This window comes from Ornithorhynchus anatinus, chromosome 5 (assembly GCF_004115215.2).
Source record: "Ornithorhynchus anatinus isolate Pmale09 chromosome 5, mOrnAna1.pri.v4, whole genome shotgun sequence".
In the NCBI taxonomy this organism is placed as follows: Eukaryota; Metazoa; Chordata; class Mammalia; order Monotremata; family Ornithorhynchidae; genus Ornithorhynchus; species Ornithorhynchus anatinus.
In genome coordinates this window covers 61,737,876-61,764,872 of record NC_041732.1, presented here as the reverse complement: position 1 = coordinate 61,764,872, position 26,997 = coordinate 61,737,876, and the positions used below count along the sequence as shown (strand labels likewise).

Here is a 26,997-nt window from a genome sequence, read left to right as displayed (position 1 = left end):
TTTGCTTTAATGGAGTGGGCGGCTGGAGCAGGTGAACCCCCAGGGGAACAGGGGCTCGATCGAGGGAGGTGATTGGTGCGGCTGGGTCTGGGTCCCCGGCGGCTCCTCAGCAGCTGGAGGCAGAGCCCTGGGGGGCGGGCACGAAGGAGGGAAGGGCATTTTCAGTGACATGGGAGAGGAATGAAGTGGGGATTCGGGGTAGGAGCTCTTAGGTGTCATGGACTGCTCAGAGAGGGATTCTGGGCCGCCGTCGGGGATGATTTGAGACATCTGCACAGAGAGGGAAAGATTCCTCTTTCCCTTCCTGCTCTGTTGAAGATCATTGCATCACTTTGAAAGTTCGTACAAGATTCTAGTGGGACCCTGTTGGAACCCCTGACCCTAGAGCGTCTCTCCAAGGCGACGCCTCCCCCCTCCATTTCCCCTAACACCCTTCCCCCCAGCCACCCCGCAGTTTGGCTCCAGAGTCACCACTTGGCCTCCCAGGTCTCTGTTCACCTCCGGTGGCACCTCCAACGGGAACTGGCTGCTTTTAAATTGTTCCGTGACCTAGTGGAAAGAAGACGGGCGTGGAGTCGGAGGACCTGGGTTCTCATCCTGGCTCTGTCGGTTGCCTGCCGTGTGACCTGGGGCTCGGTTCTCTCATCTGTGAAATGGGGATTCAATCCCTGTTCTTCCTCCCTCCTAGACTGTGGTCCCCATATAGGGCAGGGACTGTGTCCAGCCCGATTATCTTTTATCTCCCCCAGCATTTAGTACGGTGCTTTGTTCATAGTGAGCCCTTAACAAATGCCACAGTGAATTCATCTGACAGCAGGCTTTAGAACAGTGACTTTTTGTACCTTCTAAAGTCAGCCCTTGTTATAGCTTACTAGGGGGCAGGTAGTAGACAGAGGCCAGAAGGCTTATTTCGATTTTACAGGTGATTAGTAGTGATAGGATTCATGGTATTTATTGAGCTCCCACTAAGTGTCACCTACCTAACCAAACCCTGGGGAAAGTAGAGCAGAGTCAAAAATAGGTTACCTACTTCCAGGGAGCTTTCAATCTAAGGGGAGAGCCTGAACTCACTACCTCACTGGGGGCTGGGTACGGCTGCAGGCTCTCCAGGGTCTGTGGGCCCGCGGGGGTGGACAGTGGCCGAGGCACGAGGTGGCAGGGCTGAGCCACTAACCCTTCCTTGTCCCATTGCTGCAGGAGAGGAGAATCAGCCGGGCTGGCTGTGCCCTGATGAAGACAAGAAAAGCAAAGCTCCATTTTGGTGTCCGATCCTGGTCTGCTGCCTCCATGCCTTTTCTTCCAAAGCGCTCAGCCTCCAGGTAAATGGGGTCTCCGCCCTACCCTGGCAAGATGTTCGCGGGGGCGGGTGCTTCTCCCTATGAGGGAGAGGCTGAGGGCAATCCCGTGTGCCCTTGGGAGGAGAGAACAAAGCACCGTACTAAATGCTGGTGGAGATGAAAGATAATCGGGCTGGACACAGTCCCTGCCCTATATGGGGACCACAGTCTAGGAGGGAGGAAGAACAGGGATTGAATCCCCATTTTACAGATGAGAGAACTGAGCCCCAGGTCCCACAGCAGGCAACTGACAGAGCCAGGACGAGAACCCAGGTCCTCTGACTCCAGTGCAGACTAGAGGAAAGAGCACAGGCCAAAAGGTCAGAGGACCTGGGTCCTAATTCTGGCTATGCCGGTTTTCTGCCATGTGACCCTGGTTGAGTCACTTCACCTCTCTGTGCCTCAGTTCCCTTATCTGTAAAATGGGGATTAAAGAGATCGTGATCCCCACGTGGGACAGGGACTGTGTCCAAGCTGATTAACTTGTATCGACCCCAGCACTTAGAACCGTGCTTGAGGGAACGAGGAGATCCAGTCCCGGTTGATTCCTTATAGCGGTACTAATGATAATAATGATGATGGTATTTGTTAAGCGCTTACTATGTGCTATGCACTGTTCTAGTAGTAGGAATAGTACTTATTAAGAGCTTACTGGACGCAGAGCACAGTATCGACTGGCGGGAAAGCACACCCAGGCGGGAATTAAAAGGTCTGGGTCTGTTTGGCTCTCTGTGGGCAGAAATGTGTCTGTTTTTATATTGTACTCTCTCAAGTGCTTAGTACAGTGCTTTGCACACAGTAAGCACTCAATAAATATGGTTGAATGAAAATGAGTGTGTGTGTGTGTGTGTGTGTGTGTGTGTGTGTGTAGGAGGGAAGACTGGTATCAAGCACATAAGGAGGGATGAAACAAAGCACTAAGACAGTGTCAAGACAAGAAACCAAGATCTGTGGTGATCCTAAGCACTTAGTACCATGCTCTGCACATAGTAAGCACTCAATAAATCCAGTTGATTGACTGTGGCTAGAGGACTGCTGAGTGACACTGGCAACTCTCTTCGTCGTCTTCTGACTCTGTTTACTGGCTATGCCAGTTACCTCAGTTACCTCATCTGTAAAATGGGGATTAAGACTGTGAGCCCCACGTAGGACAACCTGATTCCGCTGTGTCTACCCCAGCGCTTAGAACAGTGCTCTGCACATAGTAAGCGCTTAACAAATACCAACATTATTATTTACCCAGTAGAAAAATGGAGGTGGGTTCTGGACCCCCAGGCAGAGGCTCCCTTAACTGATCCTGGCTTCGACTCTGAGCCCGTGTGGGACGGAGATGAATTATCTGACATCTGCGCCATCATGGAGCACTGCGGTTTGGCACAAAGTAGGTGCTCATTGAATACCATCGTTAGTATTGAGTCTAGAGGGGCCCCAGGGGACCAATGGAGAAGTCAGTCAGTCCAGAGCAGTATGGGATTAAAATCAAGGCTTCCCTATAAAACCTCCCACGAGGCTCAGGCCAAATTACTTCCCCCATTAGCAACCTGACTGTCTCAGAGAAGATTGGATTAGTGAATTTTGGATTGGATGCTGAAGCTATCAGTCAGGCTCTGGGCCTTGATCGACCACCCACTTGGTGCAGAATATTCTACCAAGAGCTTGGGTATTAGAGGATTGGGACAGTTCTTGCCTTCTAGGAGCTTACCATCTTTTGGGGAACCTGGAGCCCCCTGACAATCCAGGAAGAATTCCTGATGAGAATCCAGGAAGCAAACAACATAGCCATCCTCCAGGAAGAGCGACCCCGACATCTATGGGGTGTGCAGTCCTGGAATTGTTGTCTGTTTTCATTGGTTTGTTTCTCCGGTGATGGGTGCGGGAACACACAGAACAAGAAGCCACCCGATCCCTGCTGTTCTGTTGGCATCTCTCCTCTCCACAGAGCTGGGGTTTCTTCTCGTGGGATCGCTGAAGTTCCTCGTGCCCCCATCCCCCATCCGATTCCCTCCTTAGCTGTCCTTGCTCTTTGCAAAAGAAAGCCCATTCTTTGGAACCTCCTCCCGTCTGACACATTCCCAAGAGGGGCCCGTGGCAGGAAGGACCTCGAAGACTATTTGCTACAAGTAGCTAAAGGCCCAAGGTCGAGAAGCAAGGAAGTGTTCTGCGGAGGGAGGCGTTGAGCCGGACCTCCTGTCTATGGATAGCGACCGCAGCCTCGGGTGCCATGGTCCAGCCCGCGACGGAGAACCCAGCCAATTCACTGTAGCTCGGGGAGAAGTCCCAGCCAACAGCTGCCGGTCACTTAGTGTGATGAAGGCTTCCTGATCTGGGGAAGAGACGTATTAGCGTGGGTTCCGGGCGAGCAGTTGAGTTTCTTTCCACGGTAATAGGTCCAGTGGCGTGATGGCTTAACGTTTTAATTTGCGGTTTTTACCGACAAGGAATCAATCCTACTGACTCCATTAGCCCACAGAGGGCAGTTCAAGGCTATGAGTCAGCCTCCTAGGGGTCCAGTTTATAGTGTAGGAAGAAAATATTGGGGGGAAAAATGCAAACTTCTCCCTCATTCGTGCTACAGATTCTCTCGTCTTGCGGTGTCCAGCAGACCCCGGACAGGGACCAGCCGCCTTTTCTCACAAGCGGAACTGGTTCCATCTCAACTTTCCAAGCCAGTCATGGGTTTTCTTCACCTCCATTCCCATTAGGGGGAAATCCAGATGGTGAAGAAATAAAGGTCCCCGGAAGGCACAGCCCACACCTCCAATCAGATGTCACACTTGAGGATGAAATTTGGGAGAAACGCAGCCATCCGTTCCTTCCCCGTCGGCTCTAGCTTTCCTCGAGGGGATCGTGGATGGGGTATCCTGGTTGGGTGGCACAATAGTTGCATGAAGGCGGGGGATCCCGTTCACCCTACTAAACCCGGAATGGGTTGCCCGACGGTGCCAGGAGTCAGATCTGACCCGGGGCGGGCACCTGTTAATAATAATAATAATGATGTTGGTATTTGTTAAGCGCTTACTACGTGCGGAGCACTGTTCTAAGCGCTGGAGTAGATACAGGGGAATGAGGTTGTCCCATGTGAGGCTCACAGTCTTCACCCCCATTTTACAGATGAGGGAACTGAGGCACAGTGAAGCGACTTGCCCACAGTCACACAGCTGTTCTAGGTGCCATCTTGCCTGGGGGCAGAAGGGAAGAGTTTCCGAGTTTGAAAATGGCAGAGCATCTTCAATCAGCATCTCGTGGAATGACTGGGAGGCTGTGCTTAGCAACCTGCCCGAGCGAGGGTCAGGTCCCATTGGTCTCCTTGACACGTCTTCCATTAGCTGGCATCTCCCAGCTGGGGAGCCATCTGCCGCCTTGTACGCTCGGGGAACGATGGGCTGCAAATCACCCTCGTTCGGAGTTTTATCGAACTTCACTTAGGAAGGCACGCACAGCTCAGATGGCAAGAAGAACCCACCACGGACCCCTTCGCTCCCGAGTGACCCGCGGCCTCGAAGGAGAGGCTGGTCGAAGCACAGGGGTCCCTAGGAGCCGGGGTGCCTCCACGGGCTGTCCCGCGATCCTCCGGTTCCCGTTCCCTTGCCTCGTCCTTCCCTTCCCTGCTCTCGTCGCCCCTCTTCCTTCCAGGTGCGTTCCCCATCAGCTCTCCATCCTCGGAACGAATTAGGACTTCTAAACGTTGAGGCTTTGTCCAATGACCAACCGTAACAGACGCGACATCGCGGGCTTGCCGGCTGTGCCGTATTCCGTTCCCTGCGTCGGCAGCGGCCCCGCCCCCTCCCCCTCCCCCCCCTCCTCAGCCAGCCTCAGGGGGAAACGAGCTGCTGGACCGGAACGGATTCCTGCTGGAATGCAGACTGCCGCTCGCTCGAATTGGACCACGTGGTGCCGATTCTTCCTCCAGAGAAAGGGCGGGGTACCCCACGCCCTCCTTAGATCTGCAGAGATGAGTTCGTTGGGGCTGGGCGGTTGTGTTGGAGGCCCCGTGTCTGATAACGCGAACGAGGGCGCCAGCTGGGATCCACGGCACGTCTCCCGCGGAGCCGGCTTCCCTCCGCAAAACCCTCCTCTACCCGCTCTGCCGTCACCATCACCTCCTCCGCCCTCGCCCACCGGGGTTCCCCGGTCTCCCAACTCTGACGCCGGTCTCGGATCCCCTGGCCTCTAAACCCTCCCCCTGACCCTAACCTCCACGGAAGGGCTTCAGATCACCGTGGCTCCTACCAGCCCAAGGCAGCCTGTATGGACTGATTTGAGCGGCATCAGGGAGAGGATGGAGCCAGGGAAGAGGGATTTCTGGGCCTCTTGGTCTTCAGAGAATAGGCAGGTGATTAGGTCAAGAGCTCTGGCGTTTTTTGTAACAGGTCAGCCGTGTCTCTGTCTGCTCCTTTTCTCTAGTGTCGACAGGCTCTTCTGGGGACCTGCCTGTCCACCCTGAAGTACAGACTGTCCCTTCAGATCCCCCCAGCCTCTCTGGTGTATGGACGCCCCAACTATGGCGTGAGGGCTTTCTCCTTGCCCCATGAGTCTGGCACAACCATCAGGGATTTCCATGCTCCGCCTGGGCTGCCCAAGGAGGAAGCTGCTCTCTGCAACTCCGGCTGATGGATGCTGGTGGAAGGAAGACCGTGTAATAATAATGATGTTGGTATTTGTTAAGCGCTTACTATGTGCAGAGCACTGTTCTAAGCGCTGGGGTAGACACAGGCGAATCAGGTCGTCCCACGTGGGGCTCACGGTCTTAATCCCCATTTTACAGATGAGGTAACTGAGGCCCAGTGAAGTGACTCGCCCACGGTCACCCAGCTGACAAGTGGCAGAGCCGGGATTCGAACCCATGACCCCCGACTCCAAAGCCCGTGCTCTTTCCACTGAGCCGCGCTGCTTCTCTGAGCCGCTGAGCCGCTCGCTGCTGCCGGGCTGTGGCCTGCTGGCTCTTCGTTAATGAGGCGGAAGGAGTGGTGAAACATCCCCGCTCCACACCTGGGCACCTTCGGCGGCAGAAAGGAGATCAGAGGGACTCTCTGGAGGAGAGGTTGGTGACAGAGGAGACGGAAGCTTGGAGACGCAGTTCCGGGCCGGACGGGCCATCGGAGGAGGATCGGGCCGCCTTCTCGTCTCCTCCGGGGTTGGTCCCCGGTGGCCCTGCTCTTGGCCCGGTCGGGTGACTCGCTGCCTCGCGGGGCCTCCGTCGAGAGAAAGCTCGGGCCCGAGGTTGAGGGCAACTCAGCCGCTTCGAGTGAGCACGTCGGACACGATGGATGCCTCTGACAACTTGGATCTAGTGTATCGATGGAAATTTATTGTGTCCATCCGCACAAGTTCCCGAGCCAGGCGCAGTGCAGAAACAAGTTAAGCAGATGGCCCCTGCCCTCTGGGAACTTCGAATTGAGTGGAGGGAGGAGTAATTATAATAAGAGAAACAGCATGGCCTAGTGGAAAGAGGTCGAGTCTGGGAGGCAGAAAGACCTGGGTTCTAATCCCTGCTCTGCCACCTGTCTGCTATGTGACCTTGGGCTGACCTTGGGCATGTCACTTCACTAGGTCACAGTTACTTCATCTGTCATATGGGGATTGAGACCGTGAGCCCCATGTGGGACAGGGACTGCGGCAAATCTGATTAGCGCCTACCTTCCCCTGCTTTTAGCACAGTGCCTGGCACGTGGTAACCACTTAAATACGATTTAAAAAGGAATAATGAAAAAAAAAAACTTGTTTATAGGATACCTTTCTTCTGAGAAACTCACAGGCCTTCACTTAATAATAGTAACTGTAATAGTAACCGTGGCACTAAAATGCTTGCTATGTGCCAGATATTGTACTGCTTGCTGGAATAGATACAAAATAATTGGGTTGGCCATAGTCCCTGTCCCATGTGGGGCTTAATTCCCATTTTAGAGCTGAGGAAACTGAGGCGCAGAGAAGTTGTGGCATGCCCAAGGTCGCAAAGCTGACAAGTGATAGAGCAGGGATTAGAACCCAGGTCTTTCTGCCCATGCTCTTTCCAACAGTGGAAACCTACGGAGTTTCATACCGTAACGTACGCAGCGGTACGTTATTTGTCCTTTTTTAAAAACGTTTATTTATCGGTGGTCTTAGGGGACTGTCGTCTCAGTGAGTAGGGACAGATGGATGGGAGTTTGTTTCCTACCTCGTTGGAGGGTTCGTATCTATCTGCTCTATTTTGTTCCCCTACGCTCTTAGTTCAGTGGTCTCCGCTCAGTAAGTGTTTAATGAATACCTTGGATTGATTGGTGATTTTACAAGTAGAGAAATGGAGGCCCAGAGGGGTTAACTGACTTGCCCGAGGTCACATGGTGAGCCAGGGGTGGAGCCGGGCCTAGAACTCGGTAGTCCGGATCCCAGTCCACCCCTTGGACCTTGGGGTCACTATGGAGAGTGAGCAGAGCAGTTGCCCAGGCCCATCCCAGCAGGGGATGCCAAACTCTAGGGATGCGGTTGACTCTATTTTCCCAGCGTGCCTAGCCGAGCACTCTCCTGTCTTCCTACCTCCTTTCGGAGTTTCCTTTTAGCGTCTCCGGGCCAGCTGGGAACAGCACGCTACACTGTAGTGCCTAAGGAGAGAGAGGGGGAAGAGAGACAGAGAGATCAAGAGAGCGCGAGTGAGCAGACGCACCGGGAAGGGTGTCTGGGGGGGGGTCTAGTACGCTACTCGATGAACCAAGAAACCCTAAGCAGTGGGAGTCCAAAGGGGACCCATGTCTAGACTGTAAACTCATTCTGGGAGGGAACTTTTCTGCTAACTCTGTCGTGTTGTGCTCTCCCAAGTACAGTACTCTGCACACAGCTCAATAAATAGGATCGATTGATTCAAAGGGGGATGAATCGTGGGGGGGTGGCGGAGAGAGGGGCAGAGGCACGTCCTGGAGGTAGGTCTCCGTGGAAGGGGTGCGGGCCAGGGGGCTCCCCCGAGGGACAGAAATGGTTCGTCATTCCTCTACCTCTGCACTGCCCTGACGGAGCTCTGTGGGATCTGTGTCCCCGGGGTCTCTTTCTGTCCCCGGGGTCTCTGTCCTCAGGATCTCCGTTCCCCGGGGCTGAAGATCAGCACTTGTGAGGTTTCCTCCGCGGGCCGGGAGAGGGCAGCACAGGCCAGCCATGTGCACCGCAGCGGCCTAGGAAGGGGTGGGGAGGTCGAGGCCCAGCCGCGGCTGCCCCGCCCAGACTCACTCGACCACCATCCCGACGAGGATCCGACCTGCGGGTGCCCCTCCGCGGCCTGCCTCTCCACCCAACTGCGCCAGGAAGCCCTTGAACTTAGATTAAAGGCGCGGGGTCCCTGCGTTGAACCCGCGAGGCCAAGCTGGTTAAGCTGAGGGGAGGCGACCCGGTCTCCATCTTGAAGGAGCGCATCCTTTCCGGGGGGTCTGCAGGGGAGTCAGGCAGGAGCCGGATACCCCTGAAAGGGGACTGGCCGGCTAAGAGCGAAGACCTCGTCGGGCGGCTGGATTTCTTTTGAGCTATTATTATTATTACTGCTATCGTTATCCTCAGATCTAACGATAATGACGTTCATCAAGCACTTATTCTATGTCGGGCACTCTTCTAAACGCTGGGGTCGATACAAGTTTAATCGCGTCAGACAAAGTCCCTGCCACACGTGGGGCTCACCATCTATATTGGAGAGAGAAGAGGTATCGAATCCCCATTTTACAATCGAGGAAACTGAGGCACGGAGCAGTGAAGTGACTTGCCCAAGGTCACGCAGCAGTCGAGCGGTGGATCCGGAATCAGAACCCAGGTCCTTCTGACACCCAGGCTTGTTATCTAATAATGATGGTATTTGTTAAGCACTTGCTATGCGGAGCACTGATCTAAGCGCTGGGGTAGATCCAAGGCGATCAGGTTGTTCCCACGCGGGGCTCACAGTCTTAATCCCCGTTTTACAGACGAGGTAACAGGCACAGAGAAGTGAAGTGACTTGCCCAGGGTCACAGAGCTGATAAGTGGCAGAGCCGGGATTAGAACCCACGACCTCTGACTCCCGAGCCCGGGCTCTTTCCCCACGCGGCTTCTCTGTCCACTGTATCCACTAGGCCACACCAGGGCCAGACTTAGACTACTGGGTGCCGAGGCCAGGGGCCCCTTTGCCTCCTCCTGCTTCCCTCTCGGGCATCTCTGGGTCTCGTCGTAATCGATCAATCAATGGTATTTATTGAATACTTACTTTGTGCGGAGCGCTGTATTAAACGCTTGGGAGAGAACAGGATAACAGAGTCGGTAGACATGTTCCCCGCTCACAGTGAGCTTAGAGTTTAGTCCAAGCCCCGAAAAAGGGGGTGGGCAGGGACCTGAGAGGAGAGGGCCCCGGGCTGCCGTCCAGCAATCCCGGCCTTACCGTGGTTCTAGGGTGGTTTCGGTTTTTGTTCCCCAGCAGGGACGGATCGAGGGAAGGATTGAGACTGGAACTGAGCACTCCGTTAGTACGAACTGGGATGATGATCAACTCACCTCGGCATCCCAGGGAACCAGAGACACCCCCCCCCCCCCCAGCCAAGAGTGATAGTTATGGTACTTGTTAAGTGCTTACTATGTGCCAAGCACTGTTCTAAGGGTAGATACAAGCTAATCAGGTTGGACGCAGTTCCTGTCCCAGATGGGGCTCGCACACTCTTAATCCCCATTTGGTAGGTGAGGCCCAGAGAAGTTAAAGTGACTTGCCCAAGGTCACACAGCAGAGACGTGGTGGAGCAAGAATGAGAACCTAGCTCACCTCCTCCAAGAGGCCTTCCCAGACTGAGCTCCCTCCTTTTTCCCTCTGCTCCCTCTACCCCCCCCTTCACCTCACCGCAGCTAAACCCTCTTCTCCCCCCTTTCCCTCTCCTCCTCCCCCTCTCCCGTCCCAACCCCTCAGCGCTGTACTCGTCCGCTCAACTGTATCTATCTTCATCACCCTATTTATTTTGTTTGTTTTGCTTAATGAGAGGTACATCACCCTGATTCTATTTATTTGCCATTGTTTTTATGAGATGTTCTTCCCCTCGACTCTATCTATTGCCATCGTTCTCGTCTGTCCGTTTCCCCCGATTAGACCGTAAGCCCGTCAGAGGGCAGGGACCGTCTCTGTCTGTTGCCGATTTGTACATTCCAAGCGCTTAGTACGGTGCTCTGCACATAGTAAGCGCTCAATAAATACTGTTGAATGAATGAGTGAATGAACCTAGGTCCTTCTGATTCCCAGGCCCGTGCTTTATCCACTGGCCACTTGGTGGGTGGGGCCGGGGGGGGGTGTGTGTGGACGGGGGCGTACGTGTGTTCGTTCATCACATGACACCCCAGCTGCCGTCTTTCTCTTCCCGCCAGCTCGGAGCCGTAGTCCACAACCCTGTGCACTCCTCCCTGCTGGGCTTCTCTGCGGTCAGCACCTCCCTGCCCCAAGGCTACCTCTGGGTAAGTCATCTCCCTGGGGGGGACACTGGGGCCCCAAATCTTGTCAGCGGCCCGGTTCCTTCTAGACCTTGGGCACGGGCTTATTTCTCCACAGTCCCAAAGTGGTGTCCAGACAGACTTGTTAGTGGGACTGGGCTGGAGGGTTTGGATCTCTTTCCCAGATCAGACCTCCTAGTCAGGGGACACTGACCCGGGGGTGCAGAGACCAGCTTCCTCCAAGGTCAGGGAGCGTTAGCCGGGGGAGGACACCGAGGGCTCCCCGGAGACTGATTTGGGGTGTGTCTGGCCACCCTGGGGACCAACCTACCTGAGTCCACGGGGTCCGGACGGTCAGCCGGGGCTGCCATCCACGCCGGCGGATGGTGCGCGTCTCGTGGCAGAGCTGGGCCGGGAGAACGAGGGAAGCCTGAAGCCGTGCCGTCCTCCCCGGCAGAGATCGGAGCTGGTCGGAACCGGGCGGCAGGGGCTGGGGGCTGTCCTTTGCCGCTGATTTCTCTGGGGGTCTTCTGTCCCTGCAGGTCGGGGGCGGGCAGGAGGGCGCCGGGGGCCAGGTGGAGATCTTCTCCCTGAACCGGCCCACGCCTCGCACCGTGAAGTCCTTCCCTGTGGCCTCTCCGGTGCTCTGCATGGAATACATTCCCGAGAAGGGCGAGGAGGAGGAGGAGGAGGAGGCGGAGGAGGAGGGGAAGATTGAAGAGGGCAGGGTGGCCGCTGACCATTCCCCTGCCCCATTGCACCCTACCATCTGTTTGGGCCTTCAGGATGGCAGGTGAGAGAACCTCCCCTCCCGCACCCCCTGGGTTCTAGGGGTGGTTGTCTCCGGATTTGGGGTGTTGCAGCGGTCTCTTCCTCCCTATCCTTCCTCTGGTGGTCCCCCCCCCCCCCACCGTCTGTCCGCCTATCACGCCCTCTTTCTCCACCTCACTCCCTCTCACCCTCTTGCATTGGACTCAGTTTTAATAAGCTCAAAAGTTTCCACGGTGGATATTGAGCACCCATGTACCCACGTGAGTCTGGAGATTAAGTCGCTGCCTCTCCATCCACCCCAGTGATTTCCAGGATGTCTTTTCTGGCTGGGGCAGAAGGCCCCTGAGTGGCTGCTTTCCAGAGGTTTGTAATAATAATAATAATGGTATTTGTAGAGCACTTTATGCCAGACATCATTCTAAACACTGGGGTATTTACAAGATAATCGGTTCGGACACAGCCCCTGTCCCACATGGGGCTCACGGTCTCAATCCCCATTTGACGGAATAGGGAATTGAGGCACAGAGAAGTGAAGTGATTTGCCCAAGATCACACAGTTCAATTCGGTTGTATTTATTGAGTGCTAACTGTGTTCCGAGCACTGTACTAAGTGCTTGGAAAGTACAATACAGCAAGAAAGAGAGACAGTCCCTGCTCACCACAGGCTCACGGTCTAGAGGTGGGGGACCAGCTCCACCGCTTGGGTTTCGAGCCCAGGTCTTTGTGACTCCCAGCCCCATGCTCTATCCACTAGGCAGTCAGGGAGGGCAAAATTGCAGCTTTTCCTAGACATAGCACCACTGTCAGAATGTCAGCTATTTTGTATTTCCCAAGCGCCTACTTACGGTGGTTCACCGTACCAAATGGATGGTCATTATTGCTGGTCCCCCACTCCGCCACCTCTCTCCTACGCTTCTATCTGGATTGCTCTGTGCCTCCTCTCTCCCCTCTTCACTCCATCGCGGGCTCGAGGGCAGAATGGGGCTCTGATGATCAGGGAATGAGTCTCAGTTGAGCTCCTCTGCCATGTGAGTCTTGAGTTTCTGCCCAGTCTCCATTGCTCCATCTGCACAAAGAGACTTTGGCCTCCCCTTTCATTTGGAACTGTGTGGTTTAGTGGAAAGAGCATGTACCTGGAGACAGAGGACCTGGGTTCTAATCCTGACTCTGCCAGTCGCCTGCTGTGTAACCTTGGACAAGTCACTTTCCTTCTCCGTGCTTCAGGTTCATCACCTGTAAAGTGGGAATTCAATTCCTTTTCTCCCCTCCGTTTAGTCTGTGAGCCCCATGTGGGGCGGGGACTGTGTTGGACCTGATCAACGTTTTTTTTTAATGGCATTTGTTAAGTACTTACCCTGTGCCAGGAACTGTACTAAGTTCAGGAGTAGATACAAGATAATCAGGTTGGGCATAAACACTTGAGAGAGTACAATGCAACAATAAAGAGTCAGTCTCTGCCCACAGCAAATTTACAATCCCACATGAGGTTCACAGTCTTAATCAAGCCCGTCGAAAGGCAGGGACCGTCTCTATCTGTTGCCGGCCTGTACATTCCAAGCGCTCAGTACAGTGCTCTGCACATAGTAAGCGCTCAATAAATACTATTGAATGAATGAAAGAATCCCCACTTTACAAATGAGGTTGCTGAGGCACAGAAAAGTTAAGTGCTTTGCCCAAGGTCACACAGCAGGCAAATGGTGGAGTCAGGATTAGAACCCAGGACCTCTGACTCCCAGCCCATGCTCTTTCCACTAGGCCACTCTGCTTCCTGACTTGTATCTACTTGTATCTACCCTAGCGTTTAGAACAATGCTTAAAAAGGACAATAAAAATAATAATGATAATATCTCACTTTCATCCAAAGCCCCAACTCTCTCCCATCCTTTATTTCACACCTCCTCCTCGAGGCTGTCCGGCAGCAGTGTGGTCTAGTGGGTAGAGCACAGGCCTGGGAGTCAGAGTATCTGGGTTCTAATCCCAGCTCTACCCCTTGTCTGCTGTGTGACCTTGGGCAAGTCACTTGACTTCTCTGTGCCTCAGTGACCTCATCTGTAAAACGTGGATTTAGAGTGTGAGCCCCATGTGGGACAGGGACTGTGTCCAACCTGATTAGCTCGAAATTACCCCGGGGCTTAGTACGGTGCTTGGCACGTAGTAAGTGTTTAACAGATACCATAAGAAAGGGAGGGCCAGGTGACCCAATGCCCCATTTTAAAGATGTGCCACCGAGCGCTAAGAAGTCAAGCAGTTTGCCGAAGTTCGCCCAGCAAGCCAGCCCCGTGGTTGTCCTCGTTGTTTGGATTCCTCTGTCACCCTGATGGTTGTTTCCCGCCCTTGTCTCCACAGTATCCTGGTGTACGGCAGCGTGGACACGGGGACCCAGTGCTTGGTGACCTTCAAGAGCCCAGGCCTGCGGCCCGTCCTGTGTCTCCGGCACAGCTCCCGCCACCTGTTCGCCGGCCTGCAGGACGGCACGGTGGCCGCGTACCCCAGGAACAGCGGTGAGGATCGAGGCACGGGACGTCCTTGTGCCCCATTACCGCTGTCCCACGGGCTCTGTTTTCCCTCTGGCCTCTCCAAGTGGGGTTAGGGTGCAAAGGTGTCGGCCGCCCGTGCCCCGTTGCGTGGTCCCAGAGATCTACCGGGAGGATGGGGCACGGCCCCCACTTTTAATACTCACTGGGCTGGGAAGTCCAAGGCCAAATGATCCTTGCCCACTCTTAACGCTGCCGCCTCACTTTTCTTCTCCCCTTCCTCCCCCCAACCACAGCCATGACCCTCCCCTTCTCTTCCTCTCCCCTCCTTTTCCTCTTCCTCCTCCCCCTCTTCTTCCCCTCCCCATTTCTTCTCCCCTTTCCTTTCTCTCCCCTCATCACCTCCATACTTCTGACCTCTTCCCCTCCCCCCTCTTTTCTTCCCCTTCCCCCCTCTTTCCTTCCCCTTCCCTTCCCCCCTCTTTCCTTCCCCCCCTCTTTCCTTCCCCTTCCCTTCCCCCCTCTTTCCTTCCCCTTCCCTTCCCCCCTCTTTCCTTCCCCTTCCCTTCCCCCCTTTTCCTTCCCCTTCCTTCCCCCCTCTTTTCTTCCCTTTCCCTTCCCCCCTCTTTCCTTCCCCTTCTGCCCTCCTTCCCTCTCTCCTTTTTTCTCTTGCCCTTCTCTTTGTCTTCTCCCCCCTCCCCCCCTTCCTTCCTCTCTGTCCCCTATCTTCTTCGCTCTTCCTCCTTGCCACAGCCTTGCTTTGGGTATCATTAGGATTAACGAACCCTGATTCCTTCAGCAGTGGCTCTCAGGGTTCTCCCCAAATGCCCATCGATAAGTGTGTGCAGAGCACTGGACTAAGTCCTTGGTACATTCCCTTGGAAACTTCCAAGGACCTCAGGTGGGAAGAGGCGGAGTTTAGTCCATTTCCCTAAAGCCAGCTGCCTGCCTTCTTCAGGCCTTAGGCTAATTAGATTAGATGGCCAAGATGCTATCCTTCTGTCCAGCCCAGACATGGGGGGAGGAATTCTCCCATCTCTTTGCCAAGATGGAGTCGGACGAGCCAGCGGGAAGCAGCGTGGCTCGGTGGAAAGAGCCTGGCTTCGGAGTCAGAGGTCATGGGTTCGACTCCCGGCTCGGCCACTTGTCAGCTGTGTGATTGTGGGCAAGTCACTTCACTTCTCTGTGCCTCAGTTACCTCATCTGTAAAATGGGGATTAACTGTGAGCCTCAAGTGGGACAACCTGATTACCCTGTATCTACCCCAGCGCTTAGAACAGTGCTCTGCACATAGTAAGCGCTTAACAAATACCAACATCATCATCATCATCATTTCAACCAGCCATCAAACGATGCTCTCCCCAGGGGAGAGTTAGCGATCTCTGAACTGCTGATCTGAAGGTGGGTGGAGGTCCCAGTCGTGCTGGGGGAGACTCGGGGGCTCCAGGGGCCGATGGTCTGAGGCCCATGTGCTCGAGGACGGGTTGAGACTGAGGCTGTTCCCGGCCTCCAGTTTCTCTTTTCCCTCTCCGTACCGGCGAGGCCCTAAGTGTTGGGTCGTCGCTGCCTGTTGTAGGGCTAGGAAATGAGTGTTTGTGCGGTGGGCTTCATTGCTTCTTAGAAGCGTGTGCTATTTTTCATTTATAGTTTTTAATTAAAGGGAGGAGGTGGGGGGAAAAAACTGCCCTCTCCGAGACAGGTGGGATGTGCGTGTGAGCGATCAAAAGCACTCAGTTTCGTCTAGGGAGATCCCAGCCATCACCTGGGGCCCCTTCAGAATCCAAGGGGTTTGAGGCAGGCTGGTGGGTTGGCTCACTTCATGGCACAGGGAGTGGTTGTCTCGTTCATCAGCTAGGGGTCCCATCCCCACTGGGCTCGTCCTGCTTTTCGCACTGGGGGAGGGGGTCTCCTCTCCCAAGGTGGATATCTCATGGACCTCCCTGTGGGGAGCTAGATGCTGCCAGGGAGGGGCTTTGGTCCCCATCGGAGTCCATCCTTCCCAGCGCGGCCCGGGGAGAGACCGTGACCTTAGCGATGGGAATCAGTGAGAGGGGTGGAAGAACGCGACAAGGGAATCCGGCTCCTGGGGTTTGCCTTTCTTTCCCTCGAGTGGTGCTTGTCTCTCTCCGGATTCTTCCGTCCTCCCCTGCGGTGCCCGGATAAGACGGAATGTGAGTTCAAGGCACCCCGGCGATGCCTAGGGAGAGTGACTCTGCCAGCTTTGGCTCCGCAGCGTCTTCTGGAGGGGGCCCAGTGATATCTATGGGAGGAGGGCAGAGGAGAGTTCCCACAGGTGGTCCCCAGCCCCGTCGGTCATTCTGTCAGCAGACACTTAAGTCCCCGAGACTCATACTCGCTTCTGGAGCAGTTCTTTTCCTGGCGTTATACTCTCTTACACCCTCTCTAGCTGTAATGGATTCTTGCGTCTGCCTCCCCTGCTCGATCGGAAGATCCTCGAGGGCAGGAATCAGGTCTTGGATTAAGCTTCCAAGTGTTCGGTACAGTGCTGTGCACTCAGAAGGGCTCGGCCGATGCCACTGATTGATGGATTGCCGGAGACACTGATTGAAAGCCCTCAGGTTCTTGGAGATGGAGTGGAGTATGATAAGCCATTGCTGCTGGCCTGGCTCCGTAGCCAGTTGCTCAGAGGCCACGATCAGAGGCAGGGCATTGTGATGGGGAGGGCAGGCTCGGGGGTGGGGCTGGGAGGAGGTGATCTGGTGGAGAAGGGGAGCTGGTCCCCTGCTTTCCAGGCGAAAGCATCAGTCTCCACTTCCACCGGCGCCTCCAGCTCCATGCCAGTGTTCTGGAATTGTCCATCCCCAGGGACCAGTTGGCTACCAGATTGCTAGGGAAAGGCTCCAAGACAGAGCTCGGGCCTGGAAGTCAGAAGGGCTTGGTTCTAATCCCCACTCTGCCGCTTGTCTGCGGTGTGACCTTGGGCAAGTGACTTCACTTTTCTGGGCTTCAGTTAACTCCTCTGTAAAGAATTAAGATTGGGTGGTCCACATGGGATATGGACTGCGTCCAATCTGATTAGCTTGTATCCACCCCAGTGCTTTGTACGGTGCCTGGCACGTAGTAAGTACCTAACAAATATCATTTTTTAAAAAAGAATAAAACGCAGGCCCTGCCCGCTGAAGTTGGCAGTCCCTCTGTTAGGGAAGCAGGTAGGAGAAACACAGCATTTAGGTGGCAGAAACGGACAGGGCCACAGAATCGACAAGCTCCGTGAGGCCGCCTGCACGTACGCACGCTCGCCCCCAAGCGTGAATTGGTTCTGGCCTGGCCCAGAGTGTTGGAGGGGTACAGATTATAGCTTTCAGAGCTCTAGTGACCCCGGGTGGGTCCCTCTGGGTCCCCGCTACCCTGCTGAATTGGCATCAGGCCGTGTTGCCCTGCCAGTGGCTGCAGGATCTTTGTAGGCAAAAAACGTTGAAGGAAGGGAGTCCATCCCTGACCGAGGAGGGAAGCCATCAGATGACTTCCCCAAGAGCCCTTTGGCAGAAGATGGAACGGTGAGCTGCAAGGACCATCCTAGATTTGCCCCAGAGCGGCCCTTCTTGTTTCCTTGGATTCTTCTTCTGCCCATTGGCTCCAGCATCTTGCTCCTGCCACCCCACTCCCCCATGCTAACGCCAGCCCCGACCCTCACCATTTCCCAGGGAGACTGTGAACCCTTTTCAAGCTTTCTCTTCGGGGCTGGCCGGTCGGGTCTGAGGGGCTAAGAGGAAGCCATCTCCTGCTGCTTTCCGACAGACTTCCCGGGGCATCTTTGTGAGGCAGCAGAGCCTCCTGCCGGCAGGCACAGAGACCCCCTGTGGTGGCCCAAAGGGGGGAGGGCCCCATGGCGGAATGGGTAAGGAGAAGGGGAGTGAGGGAGGGTTGGTATCAGAGTCACGATGGGAAGGGACGAACTGGACCCTTAGTTCTTGGGAGATAGAGAGAGAACTTCAGCTAGAGGGGTCAGGGCAGCCTACAAGACCGGGGCAGGTCACTTGCCCACACCCTTGGCTAGGGAACATATGATTTTGTGGCAAGAAATGGAAAACATTCTCACTCTGTCACTGGAGGACGACAGGGGACTCACATCGGCAGCCACCGTTCTTGCACACGGGTGGATTTCCCAATGAGGAATCTTCAGCCTTCTTTTGTTGTGATTTAAGGTGTTGGTTAAGGGTTTCTATGTGATAGGCACTGTATTAAGCACTGGGGTAGATACAAGCTAATCAGGTTGGACACAGTCCACGTCCCACGTGGGACTCACGGTCTTAAACGCCATTTTACAGATGGGGTCACGGAGGCAAAGAGAAGTGAAATGATTTGCCCAAGGTCACACGGCGGAGAAGTGACAAACCGTTCCTCTCCTGGAATCCCGGTGCCTCATGGGAAACCAGGCCCCCGGGATGGGCCCTCGTCTTCAGCAAGTTTGGGAGCGGCCCAGTCCTCTCCGGTCCTCCTTGTGGACAAGAAACACGTCTGTCAACTCGGTTGTATTGTACTCTCCCAAGTGCTTAGTACGGTGCTGGGCACCCAGTAAGTGCTCAATAAATGCCATTAATTGATTAATTTAGGCAGGGGGTGTTGAAGGGCCACCGGCTGCTTGCGCGTGGAGACCTCTGGGCCTTTGACAGCCTTTCCCTGAACCCTGCTAAGAGGGGGTGGGCCCACTCCCCCTCCAATCAATCAATTAATCGGTGGTATTTACTGATTGCTTATTGTGCTTGGGAGTGGGCAATTCGAGGAATCAGGTGTTAATTCCAGCTTCCTTGGAGCTGGAAGGTCCCAGAGAGCCAGGACACTGGACACTTCCACAGGGAATGCCCTGGGCCCTACTTGGATGCAAAAATCCCTAAACTGCCGGGTTGGATGTGGGAATGTAAGGAGGGGCCCAGTGCCCCTCCCTTCGCCAAACAGCCTGGGCAGAACCTCCAGACCCCCTTTAATAGGGCTGAACTCAGGATGGAGAAGGGAGGCCAGGGGAACCATCGTACCTCTCCTCCCAGCCTCGAGCAATCAATCAATCAATGATGTACATTCATTCAGTTGTATTTATTGAGCGCCTACTGTGTGCGGAGCACTGTCCTAAGCACTTGGGAAGTACAGTTCAGCAACAGAGACAATCCCTGCCCTGTAAGGGCTCACATTCTAGTACTTTCAATGTGCAGAGCACTGTACTAAGCACTTGGGAGGGGACAATATAGCAGGGTTGTATTATCCACAGTTAAGAGCCACACCCCGCAGCTAGCAATACTGAATGAGAGGGATGGGAATCCCTACCTCTGCTCCTCTCTTCCTGGTGTGAATACTTCTTAGATGCCCCCTTCCATCCCCATGAAGAAGCGTCACTCCTCCCCTAACAACCACCGGGGGAGAGGCGTTGAGCCAGATCTCCTGGCACGTGTTGACAACCGGGGAGTGGGAGGAGGAAGGCTGAATTGTCCTTGGGCTGCTGCCAAGGACCGTAAGTTCACTGTGGGCAGGGAACGTGTCTACCAATTCCGTTAGATTGTACTCTCCCAGGCCGCTGCTGCTGCGGTGCTCCTTCCCAGGAAGGAATGGGGAGTTTGTCAAGGTGGGAATCAGTCAACAGCTGGCTTCTTTGTGCCCACCCGTGCTGCCAGCTGCCGCCACCGTCACCTCGGGACCTTCCCTTTCCCTCCAAGCCCAGAAAGTCTGCCCGGACCTGGCGTCCAGCTAACTGGTCCCGGGCCGGGACCGGGCTGAGGCCTCCATGTTCCCCCCTCCCCAGGCCCCCAATGGCTGCCTCTCCCCCTTGCATACCGATGAGGCCGGCAGGCTGCTGCAGTGGCCTTCTGTGGTGTCGGCTGGGATTTCAAAGAAAAATCAATTTTAATAAGCGGGGCTCTGATGGCAGATAAAACGGCACTCTGGGAGGGCCAGCTGTCTTGGTGCGGGCCACTGGTAACCTGATGTAAGGGGAAGTCCCGCCTCCATCACTCAGCCGGTGGGCTAGGATCACTTCCTCCCGCCGGGGGCGGAGGGAGAGGGCAGCACTCGACAGGAATAGGGCTGAGGTGTTGAAGAGGTAGGGTTTTTGCAACTGTTTCTTTTTTGTAGTATTTGTTAACCGCTTACTCTGTGCCGGGGGCTGTTCTGAGTGCTGGGGTAACCAAGTTGGACACAGTCCATGTCCCACTGGGGGGTCACCGTCTTAATCCCCATTATGCAGATGAGGTTCTTGAGGCAACCTGAGGTTCGGACGGTCTTTCCCGCCCAGTCCACAGACATTTCTTTCCCCTTTCCTTCTGCTTGAGGGGGTGGGACCCGGGGGAGTAGAGAACTTTGGTTCCAGGCCGACAGTGACCGACTAGCTAAACCTCTGCTCCGTCCTGAGTCTCAGTCTATCTCTCTGTAAAATGGGGCCGACCGTCCAAGGGAGTTTAGGACATTGTCTTCTCTGGAGTCAGTTAAGAAGAGGGCAGGAGCTATTTGTCGAGGATGACTTGTCTGCAGCACCAGACAGAGGCAGGGGTGTGGACCAGATGGTTCTCAAGGTCCCTCCCAGATTTAGGGTTCAGTCCATCAATTAGTGATATTTGATGAGTACTTCCCGTGTACTGAGCACTTGGGGGAGTACAACTGCGTAAATAGTCAATCATTAAATACCGTGATATCTTCAACCAGAGGTCATTAAAATAGCATCTTTGGTCACCTTTTGCCCCTTGGCCACCTGAAATATGTCAATTACTCCTGCGGTAAACATATGAGAGCGGCAATTGGAGAAGAAAACCATTTCCCCCCTTCAATCGGTTGCTAGATTGAGCACTTAGTATATGCAGAGCACTGTACTAAGCCTCTGATCGAGTACAATAGATGTCAGAGAGTTGGGGCCCGCCTTCAAGGAGCTTCCCCGCCAGTTATTTACGAAGATTGGGGAAAGGAGGAAGAACAAAGAAGAGCGATTTTTGAGACTAGCTTTCTGACCTATTCTCGTATCTTCACCTTCCCCCATCTATTCCCACCTCCCTTGACTAATAATAATAATAATGATGTCGGTATTTGTTAAGCGCTTTCTATGTGCCGAGCACTGTTCTAAGCGCTGGGGTAGATACAGTGTAATCAGGTCGTCCCACATGAGGCTCACAGTCTTCATCCCCATTTTACAGATGAGTGAACGGAGGCACTGAGAAGTGAAGTGACTTGCCCAAAGTCACACAGCTGACTACCACCTCCTTCTCCTCTGCCAACCGCAGAAGTACAGAAACAAAGGCGCCAGCCAAAAGGCCCCGGGGCTTGGCTTCCCCTCGCCCATTCTCACTCAGCCATGGTCATGAGTGGCTGCTCAGTAATCCCGGTCCGGGGGCCGAAGAGCTGGGGAGGGTTCAGTTGAGGGGTGACCAGTCTCTGACTTCCTGTGATTTCCTCCCCCAGGGGGCTTATGGGAGCAGAACAGCGCGCCAGCCAGCGTGACGGTCGGCCCGGGACCCATCCGAACCCTCCTGAGCCTGGATGACACGGTGTGGGCCAGCTGTGGCCACCGGGTCACCGTTTTGGACGCCACCACTTTGAAGCCTCAGGTACCGATGCTCCTCCCCCTGCTTCCCGGCCCAGGCCTTTCTAGAACCCAAGCAGTAGACCCCGACTCCTTGTCTCAGCGTCAGGGGACGATTCCTGCCACGGCCCCTACCGGGGCCCTCTGGGAGCTGAGCTCCAGGCCCGCCTCTCTGCTCTGGGAGCACCGAGGAGCCGATCTCCCGCTCCTCCCTCTCACCGGCCCACCTGCCCGCAGAGAATCGGGAGCGTCTCGGTTCCCTGGGCTCTATCCGGGCCGAGCTTGGCCACCTCCCACCTCCCCGAGTAGGCTGCGGCCGAACGGTCCGCTCATGGAGACGTTCGCGGTGTGATAAAAAGGGCCCGGAGTCGGCCATAACCAAGACCGCGCACCAGAGAGGAGAGAGAGGGACGGACCCGCTAATCCAGACAGCCTTGGAGGTTAGCTCTGTTACCACCGCAGCATTCCACTGAGGCTTCCAGAATTCCTCTTGGCAGCATTTGGTGGGGCTGGGGCAGAGGGAAGAGAAAATCATGAGAGTCTGGAGATTCTCATCCTCCATTGCCATTATCAAACTCAGTCTGTTTCCAGACAGTTAGCTTCCCCGTTAAGCTCTGAGGAGGCCAGGCGTTGGGGTCACAGGGCTTGGCTATGCGGAAGCAACGGCCTCAAGGTGGCTCCTGCTCCTCCCTCTTCCCCTCCTCTCTTCCTCTCCTGCCTCCCTCCCGGGGCCGCCTGCCTTCCAACTCTGCCAAGGAAACCACAACAACTTCCTTGACTTCCCCGTTCTCCCCATCCCTCCCACCCCCTTTTTCTTCCCCTTTTCCGTTCTCCACTTCCAACCTGACACCTCCTTGATCTCCAGACTTGGATAAGAGAAGGAGAGACAGCTGCTTTTCAGAGGGAGACTTTGACGTGTGGCGACTGATCTGGGACCTTAAGCATTTTGAAATTGGAAAGGGTCCAGCACTGGGCATCTCCACACCCTTGGGACCTGACTTTGCCATCAGGGGGTTTCAGACTTCTTCATCCTGGGACTCCCTCGACGTTTACATGCCCCCATCGTGCTCTGCCCAAAACAGTCGCCTACAGTTAGTCTTCCTTCTCGTCATCGCAGCGGATCTTCAAAGCTGGGAGGGAGGGAGGGTAGGTAGGGGGAGGAGATGAGCCTCCACCGCAAGACCTCAGTTCAGAGCTCTGAATCCTGCAGGATCTCTTCCTTCCAAAATTCCCCTGCAATATTGCCCTCCAGAATTTTCCTGTAACACCACCCTCTTTCAGAATTCCCCTGTAACATTGCCCATCTCCTGCACTTCAGAATTCTCCAGTGCCACCACCCTCCTCTTGCCTCCCAGAATTCCCCTTGACAGTTGCCCTCCTCTCTCAATTTGAGAACTACCACTCTTTCCCTGATCGTCAGAGCCCTCTCCACCCACCACGGTGTGGGGTGAATCTGGAAATCCTTCGGGGAGTGTCCGAGTTGTGAGTAGGAATAGAAGGAGACGGGGATGTGGTTACCGCTGCACGTGATTTTCCCACCGAGGGAGCGGTTGCCGACTGCTCTTGACTCCTCAGGAGGGGGTTTGCGGACCACTGCAGGGCCTGGGAGGTGACGGGATGGGAGAAGCAATGTGAGACAGGGACGGTGTCGGACCTGATAAACTCATACCTACCCCAGTGCTTGACATAGAGTAAGTGCTTGACAAATTCCAGAATGATGATAATAATGTCAATAATAATACTAATGCTCAGAACACAGTGTCCCATTTGGATTGGACATCGTGTCCCATTTGGATTGGACATCTTCCTCCCTGCTTTTCCTCTCGGCATCTGTTGTCTGCCATCCTCTGGGTTGGGTACCCGATCCGGCATTTCCCCGGCCCAGGGTTGGTCCCACCACCCAGCGTACTGTCTCTCTGCCTGAGTTCCAAGCTGGCGAGTCTCCCCACAGCCAATGCCAAGCTGCCCTAGATCTCTTCCTACCTGAGGGCCGGCCCACCTGCCAACCGCTTGTTATTCAGTCAGTCAGGAATCCTATTCCCATTGCAGTGTGTTAATAAGGTGCCTCCTACAGGAATCGACTGAACCGCCCTCAGCCTTCCCGGCAGTGCACGCTCCCCTGAATACAGAGAGCTCTGCCCCCTCCACACCCCCCGAATCTTCGACCCTTCCAATCTACACCCCTCCCGTCCTTCCTCGTTTCCTTTTGGCCCCGGTACTGCATTCCTACCTCGCCTTTCCCTTTTCCCCCAACGGCTTCCAGCAAGCTCCTCTTCCTTGCCAACTTCAAACCAGTCTTGGGGATAAACAGGCAGCCTCTGGGGTAATGGAAGGTCCTCCGGGGAAGTGTCAGTCCAGCCACCAAGCTGGCTTCCCGGATCAGTCAGCCAATCGTATCTATGGAGTGCTTACTGCTTGCAGAGCACCGTACTAAGCTCTTGGGAGAGTACAGTATAACAGAGCGATCCTTCTGGTCCCTGAAGCTCCCCGGGGGATGTAAACTCTCCGACTTTCCGACGATACCCATTCCTGGGTTGTAAGTAGGAGGACATTCTCCAGGGCAATCGCTTCTAAATCTCTTTTGCTGCAGTTCAGCATCCCTTTCCCAAAGAAGCCTGTTCTGTTTTAGTTTATGCTCATGTTATCGATGGTCTTGAAATTTAGGATGGATGATATAGATGATCAGACCAGCATAGGAAAGGAGGGCATAGTGAGCTTTTGTGGAAAGGGATTGAGCTAGATAGAAAGGAACCTTCTTGCTTTCCCTCCTTTCTCCCCCCCCTTCATCTCTTTCCCACTTCTCCCTTCCCACACTGTAGGTCAGTCAATGAATCAATGGTATTGAATTCTTACTGCGTGTAGAGCACTATACTAAGAGAGCACCGTACAGCAGAGTTGGTAAACACATTTCCTGCCCACAGTGAGCTTACAGTCTATAATTTATAGCTGTCACTTCATTCTGCTGGAATGCCCAAGACAGCAGAACTGAGGAACCTCTCCCTGTACGCTCAAGTTGCCCTCCTCCCCTTCCTCTCTTCCTCCATCTCCTTCCCCTCTCCTTCCCCCTCCTCCTCCCCTTCCTTCCTCCTTCCCTTTCCTCTTTCCCCTACTCTTCCTCCCTCCATTACCCTCCTCTTTCCCATTCTCCTCCCTCCTCCTCACCCTCCATATCCGTCCTCTTCTCCCCCTCCTCCTTTCCCCTACCCCTCCTTCACCACCTTCTCCTCCTCATCCCTTCCCCTCTGCCTCCACTTCCTCCTCCCCCTCCTTCTTTTCCTTCCTCTCCTCTCCAGTCAGAGCTTTTAGTTGGAATGTGTTGAGATCCTCCCCAAGGTCTCATCTCAGGGCTCGTCTATGACACTCGGGCTGGAAGGTATCTCAGAAGGTCATCCAGCCATTCCTTGTATCCAGCATGGATCCTCCCACCCCTTCCCCATCTCTCCTTTCCAAGTCAGGTGATTTTTCCAACCCATTTTTCTTAATCTCCAGGGCAAGGAGCTTCAGCACCTTCCTCATCAGCCACATTTCATTCCCTGAAAAAACCAGGAACTTCTTCCTTGTTTTGAACCGAAGTCTCTCCTGATGCAGTTTAAGACCATTTTTTCTTGTTTGGTCATCTGTGGAGAGGACTCTTTTCCTGGGGAGGGAGAGAGGCCAGCTGTTGAGGAAGGAGTACAGGGTCCGCTGGATCAGCTGCCTAAGGCCCGCTCCTCTCAGGGGTCCAGGCAGTCAGGTCCTAGGCCTGGCTTCAGCTGCACCTTCCTCGAGTTGGAGGACTGTCTGGAGTTTGCTGCCAGGTAGCTGGATGACGTACTAAAGCTGATATTTGGATAGGGCCCATGGGGTGAGGAGGGTCCTGTGGGGAGTCCTCAGGTAGTCTCTGGAGAGTCTGGGGGTCCCAGGGATAGTCCTGGAAGGGAGGATAGGACCGCACTTGCCAGGAACCCTGCACCAGCTCCATCCACCGTTGTCCCACTTCAGGACCAATTGATCATTCTCCTGGACCCCACCGAAGGCAGAGGTAGAGGAGTTGCTCCTCCCAAGCCCCCCCGACTCCTCCCTGGAGAAGCCTTCCTCCAGTTGCTGCAGGAGGTTCTGCTTTCCCCCTCTCCACTTCAGCTGGAATTGCAAAAGTTCTGATGCAGGGCTCCTGGAGCCAGAGGAAGGATCGACAGCGGCCCTACCCCAGGTGGTCCCCTCCACCCGTGCGGCGTGGTGTAGTGGATAGAGCATGGGTCTGGGAGTCAGAAGATGATGGGTTCCAATTCTGGCTCCACCACTTATCTGCTGTGTGGCCTGGGCAAGTCACTTAACTTCTCTGTGCCTCAGTTACATCATGTGTAAAATGGGGATTAAGAATGGGAGCCCCTTGCGAGATAGGGACCGTGTCCACCCCAGCGCTAAGTACAGTGCCTGGCACATAGAAAGCGCTTAACAAATCCTGTAATTATTATTATTATTCAGTCTTCTCCCTCCCAGCCTCCCAAGTGCCCCATCTCCAGAAGCGCTCCGATCCCGATGAACCCCTCTGGGCTATGGCTATTTGGGATTTCTCCGCACTCACCCCTCTTCAGAGAGACCAGTATCACCCCGCGTCCGAATTTTCCAGCAGGCTTGAGTGTGGGGCAGAGGGTTGGAGAGAGGAGGGGAGCGTGGGGTTCAGCCAGAGCAAAAACCTATATATGAAGCTCAGTGAAATTGAAAAGTTTAGGCGAGCAGCAAAACGCAGAGAGCAAGTCTTCCGCACATACACAATCATTTTTCCATTCCGAACAGTAACAAGGTGAACGCTATACATATTTAATAAAGAGTTGCTCCCGCTGTTTGGAATTGAATGAAAATGGGCTCCTTCTCTAGTGCGGAGCCTCTGGAAACGTTGTATTGGGCTGCTTTTAATGACTGCCCATTGCAACCCAGATGGTTCCCCGTGCTTCATCTCTGCAGCCCAGCACGGGGCGGGGACCCCGGGGGGCCTGAGGCCGGGGGTGGGGGCGGGTACCGAGCAGAGCAGTCGGGTTGGGCGGGGGACGCTGGCGTAAGCGTGTTTGCCCCCTGAGATTCAGTTTGCCCTCTCTCAGTGATGGGAAAGAGCTTTGGACAGGGAAGACAGGCAGGGAGGGTGGTCCAGAAAGAGGAGGCTACAGGGGATTGGATGTGGATGAGATGGGTTTACTCTGCCTGTCTTGGACTTCTCACCCCTACACGCACGCACTTTTCTGAGCACATGGCAGCCACAGCTGAGAAGAAATGGAAGTAATGCAGTTACGGGATTTATTCGAGACAGCCGATCCAGGGCGCCACATCCACTTTGGGCTCGAGTCGCGTGACTGTGCCTGGATGCCCCAGTGCCCACCAGCCCTTCCCATTGGTTCATCTGGGCAGACCAGGTCGGAACTGCTTGGCCCTCCTCAGCCACAAGCTGCCAGGCTTCTGCCAGGTTGGTGGTGCCCATGATCCTAGTGGCCAGTAGGGTGAGGCAGGAGCCTCACTTCCCCCAGCAGAGTGA

General features: G+C 54.8%; 1 protein-coding gene across 8 annotated transcripts in view; it reads left to right on the top strand.

The window, feature by feature from the left end:
* The window catches only part of ARHGEF10L (Rho guanine nucleotide exchange factor 10 like), a 229,073-nt gene that overhangs the window by 170,484 nt on the left and 31,592 nt on the right, over positions 1-26,997 (top strand). For all 8 annotated transcript variants that reach the window (XM_039912060.1, XM_029064987.2, XM_029064989.2 and 5 more), the window contains 5 exons: positions 1,198-1,319; positions 10,668-10,754; positions 11,273-11,523; positions 13,848-14,002; positions 21,371-21,516. In XM_039912060.1, coding sequence (XP_039767994.1) covers positions 1,198-1,319; positions 10,668-10,754; positions 11,273-11,523; positions 13,848-14,002; positions 21,371-21,516 — 761 coding nt within the window. The remainder of the gene's footprint in view (positions 1-1,197; positions 1,320-10,667; positions 10,755-11,272; positions 11,524-13,847; positions 14,003-21,370; positions 21,517-26,997) is intronic.